Source organism: Bufo bufo, chromosome 1, assembly GCF_905171765.1.
Source record: "Bufo bufo chromosome 1, aBufBuf1.1, whole genome shotgun sequence".
Classification (NCBI taxonomy): domain Eukaryota; kingdom Metazoa; phylum Chordata; class Amphibia; order Anura; family Bufonidae; genus Bufo; species Bufo bufo.
This window is the reverse complement of record NC_053389.1, coordinates 738,835,357-738,850,124: the sequence shown is the minus strand read 5'-3', so window position 1 is coordinate 738,850,124 and position 14,768 is coordinate 738,835,357. Positions and strand designations below refer to the sequence as shown.

Here is a 14,768-nt window from a genome sequence, read left to right as displayed (position 1 = left end):
CCTCTTCCGCTTCCGGCTGCGTCAGTAGTGTGCGTCTTTTGTACGAAGTGCCTGGTTTCCTGGCGGCTAGAGCTGTGGTGTGATACAGACACGAGGAAAGAAAATGAGCAAAGCGCATCCGCCCGAGCTGAAGAAGTAAGTCAGGCTGGGGAAGCGGGTCCAGGCCGCACGATTAGTATTATATTCCGGGGAGGGGATGGCGGCGGCGGCGGGTCTCCCTCACATGTATCATGAGGGAGAGCTATCAAAGCGTGGAAGTAGAGGGGGCGTCTAATCAGATTGCAGCTTTCATTTCCAAACGGGTGAATTAAAGATAAACGACGGATTCTGATTGGTTGTTGATTTTTACTACTCTCACTGTGTCCTACCTTGATAGCTTACTGTCTTCACCCAATCAGATTGCCGCTTTCATTACTAAATAGACGTATGGTAGATGAAAGCTGGATTCTGATTGGTTCCTAGTTTGTATTGCCTTTGCACTGTGCTTCAGCCAATTAGATTGCAGCTTTCATTTCCCAGTGGATGTATGAAACGTGAGAGCCGGATTCTGATTGGCTGCTGGTTTTAATCTTTGTGGTAGTAGGTTACTGTACAATTTCCGGTCCCACTCTTATGATTAATGGAACAGCTGTCCTCAGCTACATATAAAATGGCCGCTTCTCTTACGGTGCATGGGGCCCTAGACATTTATATTCTGTTACTGTCAGGAAAATGTTTAGTGGAGAATCCCTTTAAAACCTTCAGCTCTCAGTGGAACCATGATATAATGTCTTGCTTTGTCTGCCCCCGCTCTTGTATTTATGGCAGCGGGATCCTATAAAGAGAGTAGGTCTATATTCTCACAGTGTAATGTCCACAAGTTACCGGATCCGCACCTCAGGTTCAGCCAGAGGATCCGACGCTCATCACACTTTGGAACCAATCCTTTCACGGAAATCATCAACGCCTTGTGGAGGTTTTCCGTGAAAGGATTGGTTCCGAAGTGCGATGAGCGTCTGATCCTCTGGCTGAACATGAGGTGCGGATCCAGTAACTTGTGGACAAATCACATGCTGCAGTTTTGTCCCGTTTTTGATGCTGTAGTAATTTCTTACGCGGATTGTAGCGACGTCCGGTATATGCCTTGTGGCCGAAAACCGTTGTCTTTCTGGCTGTGCCCTGTCCAGGCAGATCTCACTAGAAGCAGACAAGGATCACTAACATCCAGTCCTATACACATTAGGGGGCACACCAACGTATCCATTTTGAGGTCCGCAAACTACAGATACCGGCCGTATGCATCCAATGTTTTCTCCTTCCACCGTTCCCACGCTGTGTAACAAATGACTAATCTTGTACACAAAATGGACATTATCTTTTATTTTCTATTTATTTAAGCTGCGGAACGTACACATTGGATTAGAATTAACGGGGCCGCAGCCGATCCGCCAAAAAGGCAGATTGGATGCGTACTAAAAATAGTCGTGTGAATGAACCCTTAGTTGAAATATACAGTCATCGGCCTAACAAGTGGTAGTTCGGGGGTCCACGCCTTGTAATCTTTCTGTATGCAATGGGCTAGGAACAGAGACCACCACGGTCTATAAAGCCGTACTAGTAACCTGGTCTCCAATGTGTATTTCTCATGTACTGACTCTGGATCCTTGTCTCTTTCAGGTTCATGGACAAGAAGCTGTCATGTAAGTGTCTGGGTGCACCCGGTGTAGAAATGGAACTTGTCCTTTACGTGTCACTTACATTATATGTCATTTTTGCACCCGTGCCCATCTATGTATGTATTTTGCAGTGAAACTGAATGGCGGCAGAAATGTCACAGGGATCCTGAGAGGGTTTGACCCATTCATGAACCTGGTTATGGATGAGTGCACAGAGGGGTCTGGAGCCGGGCACCAAAACAACATTGGCATGGTGGTAAGTGTGAGATGGCATGATATGAAGACTTCTCCCTTTAGGTCTCATCCTTGTGTTCCCTATTCCATGCGGATTTGCATGTGGTAAGTCTGTGTAATCCAGTACCAGCTAAGTACACAAGATCACCATAAGTCTCATCTACGCGTTGTGTAAATTGCCCTGCGGATTTGCTTTTCAGATTTCCCCCTTGACTTTCAACGGGTGAAATCTTGGGCAAATCCGCAACGTGATCTGGAAGTAGCACATGCAGATATCCTGCTGATTTGTTGCAGAAGAGCAGTAAGTACGTTCACGTGTGCGTGTAACCTTAGGGAGCCTGCACATGCGTGTAGACTTGCAGAACGGAAATTCTGTGCAATTTTTCCTTCCGATTTGATGCTGATTTTCCACAGATCTCACCCTTGCATTGTGTTCCTAAATCCACACAGCAGGTCAATATAGCTGTGGACATGAGATTTCTGAAATCTCATCATTTGCTGGTACTGTATTACATTACGTGAAAGAGGAGTTGTCCAGCCTTTCTTCGTGGAATTCCAAAAGCACTTTATTAAATATTAAAAACATCCAAGTACAGGTTGCATCCGTCTACTCGTTTCGGGCAGAAAACCAATTTTACCCCTTACTCATGACCGCTATAAATACACTGAATCCTCACCTTTATAGGAGGAGAAAGCCGCACCTGGGCCAATCAAAGGGTCATGTGGCTCCTTCCTCCTGCAAAGGTGCATGACGGTAAAACAAGCTTAAAATCATCATAAATAGCTTGAAGATATGGGAAACCAAATGTTAGTATTGTAAGATCAGGTCTAATCTTTTGTTTAACCCTTGAGGTTGGCGACTTTCTAACTGGAAAATCCAGTAGGATTCTCTATTTAGAAGTTTCCTTTTGCGGTCACCTCCTCTTGCTGGTTTATGGACCCTTTCAATACCTTGTACGGACATATCTGCAGTGTCACCACCATGAACTATGGCAAAATGAAGGCTTGCCGCTGAAATATTGCGGCTTTCATGGTGTGGCACATCTGAGATATGTTTCCTTATCTGTGTTTTTATAGCGTTGGTCGTACAACCCACATATTGTAACATACACTTGGTACAGGTGATCAAATACATGGCATAAGTTGTGTTACAATTTAAGAATGATTTCATCATAAAACTCTGGCCATTAACACAGGATTCAAAGGATCTGGAAATTTTCATATATTTACAAGTACACACAGAATGCCCACATTTATAGTTACCTTTGGTTGATAATCAAATACTTTGTGATGTCAAAGTCCTTTTGATTTTTTGGAAAAGACTCAGACTCACTGTGTTAGCAGCTATAGTGGGGGCTTTACGTGCCGCACATTTTACACCATTTTGTGCTACTTCCATCCAGTTTTTATCACATGCTAGCACTGGAAAATGTTTTTTGATAATGTTGCAGATCTGTGTGTACTCGCTACTGAATTGTGTGACCAAGACATTCTTCTTGGGAGGATGTAGGTGGTAAACTAATCCAGGGATACCCAACCTGTGGCGCTCCAGCTGTTGCAAAACTACAACTCCCAGCATGCCTGGAAAGCCTACAACTATTAGGGCATGCTGGAAGTTGTAGTTTTGCAACAGCTGGAGGGCCGCAGGTTAAACATCCCTGAAATGATCCATAGAAACAGCCTGCCTGCCCAATAACAATGCATGTTCTAATGCGATACTTCCCTTGCGTGATACAATATCCGTTCTGTCTTTGTCAGGTTATTCGAGGGAACAGCATCATCATGTTGGAAGCTTTGGAACGAGTATAGTAGGGTGGATACAGATGGACGAAGACTTGGAAGACCCCAGCCCTGCCTAATCCATGACCAGAATCCTGAACGTGTGGAGGACTCTTTTCATCTATTTGTGACTTTTGATCTATTTTTTTTTTGTATTAAAACTTTTCTGTTAGGAGATGTTTGAGTGTGATATTTATTACTTACAATCTAGTTTGCTGCCTGAAGCAAATGTGTTCACTAGACGGCCATGTTTAATGTTCTGCCCTGAATGTCCATGCTCACTAGAGTCACAATGCTGAGATCACTTATGTGAATGTACAAGAAGGAGATGCCTTTCTGTTTATGGTATCTTGCATTGCCCAACAGTTGGCTGACCTTGCTGTTCAGCAGAAGCAGATGACAGGGCCACATGTACAGGTGTGCCCCCAACTGCCTGCTGACTGAGGATGACAAGATCGGGGGCCCTAAAATATTAATGCACCATCTTTTTTTTATTATGGCCGATTAACTGAAATACATACATTCTCGTGCGACCTGAGCATGTATGGTTATGGGAAGAGATGGCTGGAGGTCAATACCTTGATTCAGCAGGCAGCTAGGTGTATTGTCACCTTTTTGGCTTTTTCACAAAACTGATGAAATGTCTGTACCCGATTTTACCTGTGTAGTGACCAGTACAGACTATATACAATGGAGAAGCTACACTGCTCTGAGATCTGCACTAGAGAATAGCTCCAGGCAGAGTAAGGAAGGCCCCTATACACATTGCTGTATTGTTAGCCAAACCCGCCGAGAATAGGGGGTTCAGCCAACAGTGCAGTGTGTGTATGGATCGCCCGTCTCTCCCTCCACAGATGATGATTGAATATTTTTGTCCAATCCTTTTATTCTCCCAGGAGATGAGCCAACGCCAAAAGTGTGGCAGCTCCCCCCCCCCCCCCCCCCCCCCCCATTGAATACATGTTCACCCTTACCGAATGTGAATGGGGGAGTCGGAAAGACAGGCGGCAGCCTTAACCTTTTGGCTGGATAGAAAAAAGGGAAGGAATATGCACTCCTGTGTTTTAATGTGAGGTGCTGTGGTATACGGGTCTATGCCCATAGATACTTGTATAGAGAAAACCACGCACTCTATATGGAATATGCAAAGTGGATTTATTTGTGATACACACAAATTTGTGAAAACTAATAGTGCAAAATTCACTAAAGAAATTGGAATTAGATTGGCAGTGAATTGCCTGTAATCGTAAGCAAGTATTATGTTGTCAGACATCTATATGGTTACAGCTCTGGAGTCTCAGTTTTGCCAAGTGTTGGATCATTAATCTTGTCCCATGAGGCTGCGATGTGAACGGATTTTATGTTGAAAGGTTAGCTGTCCCGATATGGATGGCAGAGCTGCGATGCCACTGTCCATATTGGGACAGCTAACCTTTCACATCGCAGCTTCATCCAACACTTGGCAAAACTGAGAATCCAGAGCTGTAACCATATAGATGTCTGACAACAGATAATACCTGCCTACGATTACAGGCAATTCACTGCCAATCTACTTCCAATTTCTTTATTGAATTTAGCATATTCCATATAGAGAGTGCGTGGTTTTCGCTATTGGCTGGTCCATCCACATGAGGTGGAAAGTAGAGGCTGCAGTGGTCTTTTTCAGTATTACGAGTCTGAGAGCCGCTCTCCTGTGCTTCTATGTATGGAAATGCTGATATTTGACGTGATTCATTATTTCCTTGTTAATGGAGCTGTCCCACTGAGACAACGGGAAAGGGGATCACTGTCCTGATCACTGGGCCTCTGGTCATCATGAGATTGGGGGGGGGGTTCGGGGCTTACAGAAACAGCCAAGCCGCCCTCTCTGAGCAGATTCCATAACTTCTATTGTAGAGAATGAGCGCTACGCTGCTTCTGTAACTTTTGGAGTTATGGAGGCAGTGTCCATTCATTGCAATAGGAGTAATGGAAACAGCGGAGCGCCGGACCCTCTGCTGTCTCTGTAAGCCTAGCCTAGCCACCTTGCTCTTGAAACAGCGAGATGGGACAATTGCTTTAATGCGATTGAAAAAGTATATAGAGCTAGTGGTGTATGATCGGAGCTCACACAACCAAGGTGGTGCACCCTTTATATTGGGTTTTGCAGCCGGGTATATGTTGAGTCAGGGTCACATTAATACTGGGTGGCATCTTCCCATACTGCGGTCCAGGCTGCCACTCTTTCATGGTAACGGTCATACAGATGCTGGGTATCCTCCTGTATTGTCATTACAAGCTCTTAGTTCAGCCAAGGTGGATGTTTGCCGCTGTGCATGGGAGATCAGTCGCCCCATCCAGTCCTAGAGATCTGGTGACCGAACTGGTCAGAGGATCTGCTAGATACCCTGGAGAGCACACTATAGTGCGGGAAGAGTGTGGGCAGCCTTATCTTGTTAGGTCACTGTCTACGGAGTCAAAAAAGGCAGTAGGACTGGTTCCAGGATATCCTGTACATGCCAAAGACTGGTCAATGTTCGCTTCACGATTACCATATGGGAATGGGCATGGCAACTGATGGCACCCCACACCATGACACCGGGTTTTGTCTCCACGCTATGCTTTATGGCAGTAGGCGCTCTCCAGTCTACTGTGATGTGGCCATCATTAGTACCAAGGCAGAACCTGCTCTTATCACCCGACAATATGGTTTGTTCACTCAGCACCGTGGTTTAATCAAATGTTTAGACAAATTCTCCAAATCATCTTTGCTTCTAATAGAAAACTGATCGTAGTACTAGGTAATATGAAATGCGCTAAAGGGAAACGGTTGAGGTAAGGTCAAGCTGCTTCTGCTACAGTGTGCCACCTGCGTCGACAGCTTTGATTGGCATCCATTTAGTGCAGGAAAAAACAATGAGTACTAATATTGCCTGATTTCGGGGCTACGTTAGTTTGCAGCCCAGAACCTCTTGCATACTGTATATTGTAGGTCTGCAGTAACAGATCAGCCAGAGCAGAGCATAAGATGACCACTAGGAGGCAGCAGAGTACAATCCAATTACTGAAGAGTCCATATATCCAGCCTGTACTTAAATGAACTCTTGCAGACTCCCCTCCTCCATGTGCGGCATCCCCTCATGTGCTGTACCTGCTTCATATACGCCTGCTGAAATAACCCTTTTTACGAAAATATCTGACAAAATCCATTTGTCATTCTCTACATATCAAGCATGACTACAAATCTCAATAATGTCTTGTAAGGAGTCATTAGATGCAATATTATCTGGTCCGCATTTACACTGATATTATAGTAGGCCTCATGAAGGACAACCTATTACTAGATATAAGCCACTTCGATTGTAGTCTTCTGCACTATTCTTTCCTGGGCAGAAAATCTGACCTTGGCTTCTTTAACCCCTTAACAACCACCCGCTGCACCAGTCTGCAGCGATATCTTTTGACGTTGCTGCAGATGAGCAGGGTTAAATGGCCACCGGAGCGAGCCTGAGATCAGCCAAGGTCCAACTCCCGGCCCCACCCCATATCAGCTGTTTGAAGTGAACGCAGTGCTCCTGCGAGTGCTGCGTTCGCTGCACTGTTTTTCTGCTTGCCGTCAGCATTGCAGGGGGTCCGCAATATAAGGGCACCGGCCGTTTGTGCAACGCATCATGGATGTGGACCCATTGCAGACCACTTGAATGGGTCCGCAATCCGGAAGGTGTGGTGCAGAATGAAAGCACTGCAAAGTGCATGCGCTACCTTTTTGCGGTACAGATCGCGGACACCATTCAAGTGAATGGGTCCTGTGACTGCATACGGCGGCCCTACAGTCGGTCTCTGTGTATTGCGGACCGTGTGCATGAGGCCTTATACTGAACTTTTAGCCCAGGAGTGACCCCTGGGAGGCGCATTAAAGAATTGTGCTGATTGTTTAGAACTGTCACTAATGTTATAAATGTCGAATAGTTATAAAATTGTAATCCGATAATGGGATTAAAATGTTATACATAATGTCATTAAAAAAAAAAAATTTGAAAAAAATCAAACACGTCCAAAACAAAAATATCGCTATTTCGTACTGTAAAATACATTTTACTGAGCACACATTAAACGTAAAAAAAAATACACATATTAGGTATCCATGCGAGCATAACAACCTGAAAAATTTAATCAGGTTATTTAGTGTGAAACAGTGTAAAACATTTTTTTTAAATGAAGCCAAAACTAATCTTTTTTATATTTCCACAGCTAAAAAAAAGCATATGAATTGTAAGGTATATGTATCCCCGAATGCTAAAAAAATAACATTTCTGATTTTCACGCATCAGTTCTGGGGAGTCTCCCCTGAAGGTAGATCTCCCGGTGGCGAGACTTTCTAGAAGATACATGTTTCCTTCTGAAGAATCCTCTCTCCTCAGGGATGCTATGGACAGGCTGGCAGAAGCATCCCTAAAAAGGGTTTACTTTGCAGCAGCCGCATCTTGTAAAGCGTCTATTCACAAAGCCTGAGCCTTGAGAATATGGCTTTCAGAGCTCTCTAAGGATCTTCAGGATGGGGTCCCTAGGGATCAGATTTTGGAGAATCTTCCAGATATGAAAATGGCAGCTGATTTTCTAGCAGGTATGCCTTTGGACATTCTTAGAATGGACTCTAGAATATTGGCTTTATCTACCTCTGGTAGAAGGGTCCTGTGACTCAAAGAATAGGGTGGTGATATTCCTTCCAAAAATCACTTTTGTTCATTGCTGTTTCAGCCTGGAAGTCTTTTTGGCCCCCAACTAGAAATAATCTTAGAATCTCTGAATGAGAAGAAAGGGGTCACATTTCCTCAGCAAAGAAGGAAGCCTAGATTTAGACCCTTCCGTAAGCAATACAGAAGTTCTCCCAGATGCAATAGGTGTTTTGCTAAATGTTGTGGTTCTAATCCTAGGAAAGATGGCCCTTCATCTACTCAGAAGAAGACATTTTCGGAGGTCCCCAAAAACCCAAATCTTTGACTCCAGAATAATCCAGTCAAATGTGAGAGTGCAAGGCTCTCTCGTTTCTTTCCAGCTTGGCAAAATTCCACCTCAGATGCTTGGGCCCTATCCACTATCTAAAGAGGTCTTTCTCTCAAACTCCTGCAAGTTCCTCCGAATGGAGTAAACCCCTTGACTTTGTTGGTGTAGAGAGTTCCTCTACACCAACAAAGTCAAGGGGTTTACTCCAGAGTTTTTGCTGCCCCAAAAAAAGAAGGCAAGTGGCGCCTGGTAATAGACCTCCCCTTCCTGAACAAGTTTGTGGCCAAGAAAAGGTTCAGGATGAAGACGATCTCTTCAGTCACAGCTCTTCTTCAGAAGGGGGACTTCATGGCCACAATCAACCTCAGAGACGCCTATCTCCATGTGGCAATTTGGAAGTCACACAGGTGTTTTCTTTGGAAAGCAGTCTCATACGGAAGATCCATACACCACTATCAATTCATTCGCCTTCCTTTCGGTCTATCCAGTGCTCCGATGATCTTCACCAAGTTGTCAGTGATTATCGCAGCAGCCCTGAGACTGAGAGGGATATACGTTGTCCCGTATCTGGACGACTGGCTCCTGAAAGCATCCTCAGAGGAGACTAATCTCTAAAACTGTTTCCTTCAGCAGCATGGCTTCCTACTGAACACCCAGAAATCTCACCTGACCCTATCCACAACAGCAGCTTCCTAGGATTCATCATCAATTCAGAAGCAATGAACCTCCAATTGTCCTCCCAAAGGATTCATCTTCTTCTGGCGGATGTAAGGTCTCTACTTGCCGTCCATTGTGTCCCTATTCGGACAGCTATGACAGTTCTGGGTCGAATGACCTCGACGTTGGACGCGGTCCCGTGGGCCAGGTCTCACATCAGGAGTCTCCAGTCAGACATTTTGAGCTAGTGGAACAGGTCTCCTTCGGGTCTCAACAATCTGATTACCATTTCCTCTCCAACTGTGGTAGACCTCAACTGGTGGCTCAGAGAAGACATGATCCGCAGAGGCAGGAGTCTTCATTTGTCCCCTCGTCTCCTGTTGACTACAGATGCCTCAAACCAAGGCTGGGGAGCTCATATTCAGAGTCATTGGGTACAATGTCGCTGGTCTCAGAGAGAGTACTGTTATTCCTCCAATTGCAGGGAGCTGAGAGCTATCCGGCTTGCTCTTCAACATTTCTAGGAGCTGCTCAGGGGTCACAGAGTGTTGGTACAGTCCGACAACCTTGTTTCTGATTTTTTTATATAAACAAACAAGGGGGAACCAAATCCCCACAGCTGGCAGAAGAATGCAGATTGATCGTGGCTTGGGCGGAAATGTGGATACAGGAGATCAGAGCAGTCCACATCAAGGAGTCATCCAACCAAAGAGCAGATTGGCTCAGCAGGAATTTCCTTCGGCCATCAGAGTGGAGTCTTCATCAGGTGGCGAATCGCTTGGGATTTCCATAAATTGATGTGATGGCAACAGGCGGAACAGGAAGGCATCCAGGTTCTGTTCCCTGTTCAGGGAGAATCGTCCGTCTCATCTGGATGGTCTGTCACTATTATGAAATCAGTTGAAGGTTTATGTCTTTCCACCTCTCCCCTTGATAATGAGAGTTCTGTTGAAGGTAATAGAGCAGCGGTTCTCAACCTAGGGGTCGGGACCCCTTTGGGGGTCGATCGGCCCTTTCCGGGGGGTCGCCTGAGGCTTCCTATTGTGGGTTCAGGCCCGTCACTAACAGACAGGCAAAGCAAGCAATTGCTTGGGGCCCCGAGCTGGCCCGGGGCCAAGCAGAGCCGATGCTTGTTTTGCGGCTGAGTAACTCAGAAGATCCGATGGTATATTCTAACCCCCAGGCGTTCCCATGGTGACGGGGACGCTTGCCTGGGGGTTAGAATATACAGGGCCACGCCGCTCACAGCAGTATATTTATAAACTAATCAGTAACTACTTTAACTTTAATCATTGGATATGGAATATCTTGCCTGGGGGTTAGAATATACCATCGGATCTGAGTTCTACGAGCTCAGTGAGATCGTAAAAACTCAAATCCGATGGTATATTCTAACCCCCAGGCGTTCCCATGGTGACAGGGACGCTTGCCTGGGGGTTAGAATATACAGGGCCACGCCGCTCACAGCAGTATATTTATAAACTAATCAGTAACTACTTTAACTTTAATCATTGGATATGGGATATCTTACTTTGTCTTAGCTCCGGTAATAGCAGGCAGTGCGGGGGGCGCCTGCTCCTCCCACTAGGCGGCGCAGGCGCGTGACGTCAGTGAGTGAGTGCTGCCCCCCGCACTGCCTGCTATTACCGGAGCTAAGACAAAGTAAGATATCCCATATCCAAATAAATTATAATCCAAGTAAAGAGCTCAGCAATGAGCAATGATTAAAGTTAAAGTAGTTACTGATTAGTTTATAAATATACTGCTGTGAGAGTCAGGGAGGGAGATCTGTGGATGGCACTGTAGGGGGATCTGTGGATGGCAGTGCCATCCACAGATCCGCCTACAGTGCCATCCACAGATCCCCCCTCCCCTAAACAGTGCCATCCACAGATCTCCCCCCTAAACAGTGCCATCCACAGATCCCCCCTAAACAGTGCCATCCACAGATCCCCCCCTAAACAGTGCCATCCACAGATCCCCCCTCCCCTAAACAGTGCCATCCACAGATCCCCCCTCCCCTAAACAGTGCCATCCACAGATCTCCCCCCTAAACAGTGCCATCCACAGATCTCCCCCTAAACAGTGCCATCCACAGATCCGCCTACAGTGCCATCCACAGATCCCCCCTCCCCTAAACAGTGCCATCCACAGATCTCCCCCCTAAACAGTGCCATCCACAGATCCCCCCTAAACAGTGCCATCCACAGATCCCCCCCTAAACAGTGCCATCCACAGATCCCTCCTCCCCTAAACAGTGCCATCCACAGATCCCCCCTCCCCTAAACAGTGCCATCCACAGATCTCCCCCCTAAACAGTGCCATCCACAGATCTCCCCCTAAACAGTGCCATCCACAGATCCCCCCCTAAACAGTGCCATCCACAGATCTCCCCCCTAAACAGTGCCATCCACAGATCCCCCCTAAACAGTGCCATCCACAGATCCCCCCCCCTAAACAGTGCCATCCACAGATTCCCCTCCCCTAAACAGTGCCATCATGGCACTGTTTAGGGGAGGGGGGGATCTGTGGATGGCACTGTTTAGGGGGGATCGGTGGATGACAGTGTTTAGGGGGGAGATCTGTGGATGGCACTGTTTAGGGGAGGGGGGGATCTGTGGATGGCACAGTTTAGGGGGGATCTGTGGATGGCCCTGTTTAGGGGGGATCTGTGGATGGCACTGTTTAGGGGGGGATCTGTGGATGGCACTGTTTAGGGGGGAGATCTGTGGATGGCACTGTTTAGGGGAGGGGGGATCTGTGGATGGCACTGTTTAGGGGGGGATCTGTGGATGGCACTGTTTAGGGGGGGATCTGTGGATGGCACTGTTTAGGGGGGAGATCTGTGGATGGCACTGTTTAGGGGAGGGGGGATCTGTGGATGGCACTGTTTAGGGGAGGAGGGATCTGTGGATGGCACTGTTTAGGGGGGAGATCTGTGGATGGCACTGTTTAGGGGAGGGGGATCTGTGGATGGCACTGTTTAGGGGGGATCTGTGGATGGCCCTGTTTAGGGGGGATCTGTGGATGGCACTGTTTAGGGGGGGATCTGTGGATGGCACTGTTTAGGGGGGAGATCTGTGGATGGCACTCTTTAGGGGAGGGGGGATCTGTGGATGGCACTGTTTAGGGGAGGAGGGATCTGTGGATGGCACTGTTTAGGGGGGGGAGATCTGTGGATGGCACTGTTTAGGGGAGGGGGATCTGTGGATGGCACTGTTTAGGGGGATCTGTGGATGGCACTGTTTAGGGGGGGATCTGTGGATGTCTTTGTGATTAATTACTCTGCTTTAATTATGTTCAATTTGTAGCAATAAAAATACATCCTGCATATCAGATATTTACATTACAATTCATAACAGTAGCAAAATTAGTTATGACGTAGCAAGGAAAAAAATGTAATGGTTGGGGGTCACCACAACATGAGGAACTGTATTAAGGGGTCACGGCTTTAGAAAGGTTGAGAACCACTGTAATAGAGGATCAGGCTTCAATCATTGCAATTCTACCGTTCTGGCCGCATCGGCCCTGGTTTCCACTGGCTCTGAGCCTGTCAAGAGGGGTCTTCTGGGAAATTCCAGTCCGTCCAGATATGTTGGAACAAGAGGGCTTGTTTCACCCAACCCCAAAATGTTCTGTCTAACAGCCTGGAGGCTGACAGGTGTTTGCTGGAAGAGCTAGGCCTCTCGGATGATGTAATCCAGATTCTCTCGGCCTCTAGGAGACCGTTCACTCTTAAAGTCTATAATAGGGTGAACAGATGCTTCTCCTCTTGGTCCGAGTCCGTCGGATGTACCTCTCCGGATGTTCCTGATTTGCTCAAGTTCCTTCAGAAGGGGTTTAAGAAGGACCTCAGCTTCAACACTTTGAAGGTTCATTTCTCAGCTCTCAATGCTTCATTTAATGGAAAGTTTTCTAATCAGCCTCTAGTAAGAAGATTTTTCAGAGCAATTAAAAATCTCAGACCTCCAGCCATCCTACCTTCTTGGGATTTCCCTACTGTATTGGAAGGGCTAGTCTTGTCAACCTTTGAGCCGCTTGATAAAGTAGATTTAAAGTTTCTGTCTTGGAAAGCTTTGTTTCTGGTGGCCATCACATCCAGAAAAAGGGTCGGTGAGATCCAGGCCCTCTGCTTTATTTTAGATCTTCTCAGGACTGCATAATTTAAGGTTGAAACCAGATTTTTTTACCAAAAGTTCCATCTTCAGTGGCCTTAAATCAGGAAATATATTTTCCATCCTTTTTTCCTCAACCTCAAGATGAGAATCAAGCTAAGTTACATTTACTGGACGTGACAAGAGCGCTTCTCCTCTATGTACAGAGAACACAGGCTTTTAGGCTGTCGGATAACCTTTCTTTTTTGCAGTACCAAGGCTCTAATAAAGGGAGAATGGCTTCCAAGGCATCCTTATCAAGGTGGATCAAGAGTGCGGTCTCACAGGCATATGATTCTGTCTGGCTCGACTCTCCTCTGAATGTCCGAGCGTTTTCTACTCGAGCAACTTCTACGTCATGGGCAGAGCTGGCCAATCTTTCTTTCAACCAAATTTGCAGAGAGGCTACGTGGGCTTCAACAGTAACATTTATCAAGCATTACAAGTTAGACACCTCATCCAGCATGAACTCAGCCTTCGGCAGACGGGTGCTTGAACAGACGATTTTGTAGTTCTCCCTCCCCTCTGTTTGCCTAACACAATGCAAAACGTACCTGTCTCAGTATTATGTGTATTTCCGAAGTGCAGAAAATTTACTTTTATTCATATGCAAATGTGGTCTGAAGGTGCACAGCGGGGCGTGCATAACTGTATAGGAGCCCAAGCCTCCCCTTTACTTGTTCCCTGTACATCCCTTGCTCCATCCAGCCTGCCCCCTTCACTGTGACGTCATGATCCTCCTTCAGCTCCGGACAATGCTCACCAGTCGCCTGGAGCTGAAGGAGGATCATGACGTCGCACCTGTATTGCTCTTATCTCTTGAACCAGGCCGTGGTCAGATGATTATGTCAATGCAGCTCTGTTCATGGGCGTGTCAGTGATAGGGGAGTGTCTATGTAACTAGCTGGTGGAAGGAGCTATAAACATGACCTGTGAAGTTGGCACCCCATGTTTTTAAATTTCAAAAAGAAATACACCATTCGTTTGTGCTGCGTTTGTGCTGGTTTGTGCCGCAAAAATGAACGTTTGTGCCGGTTCGGTTCCTGAGATATTGCGCGTTAGATTTTTATGAAGCCCCGCCCATTTTCCACCCCATGTTCTTAAATTTCAAAAAGAAATACACCATTCGTTTGTGCTGCAAAAATGAACGTTTGCGCCGCTTTGGTTTCCGAGATATTGTGCGCTTGATATGTGAAACCCCGCCCACTTTCCACCCCATGTTTTTAAATTTCAAAAAGAAATACACCATTTGTTTGTGCTGCCAAAAATAAACATTTGCGCCGCTTTGGTTTCCGAGATATTGCGC

At 46.3% G+C, this 14,768-nt stretch overlaps 1 protein-coding gene across 1 annotated transcript; it reads left to right on the top strand.

The window, feature by feature from the left end:
* Positions 1 to 15: 15 nt before the first annotated feature.
* On the top strand, positions 16 to 3,845 carry SNRPG (small nuclear ribonucleoprotein polypeptide G). The gene is made up of 4 exons (XM_040415795.1): positions 16 to 135; positions 1,657 to 1,679; positions 1,787 to 1,911; positions 3,648 to 3,845. The coding sequence occupies exons 1-4, from the start codon at positions 104 to 106 to the stop codon at positions 3,696 to 3,698; spliced, it is 231 nt and encodes a 76-aa protein (XP_040271729.1). The 5' UTR covers positions 16 to 103; the 3' UTR covers positions 3,699 to 3,845.
* The last annotated feature ends 10,923 nt before the right edge of the window (positions 3,846 to 14,768 follow it).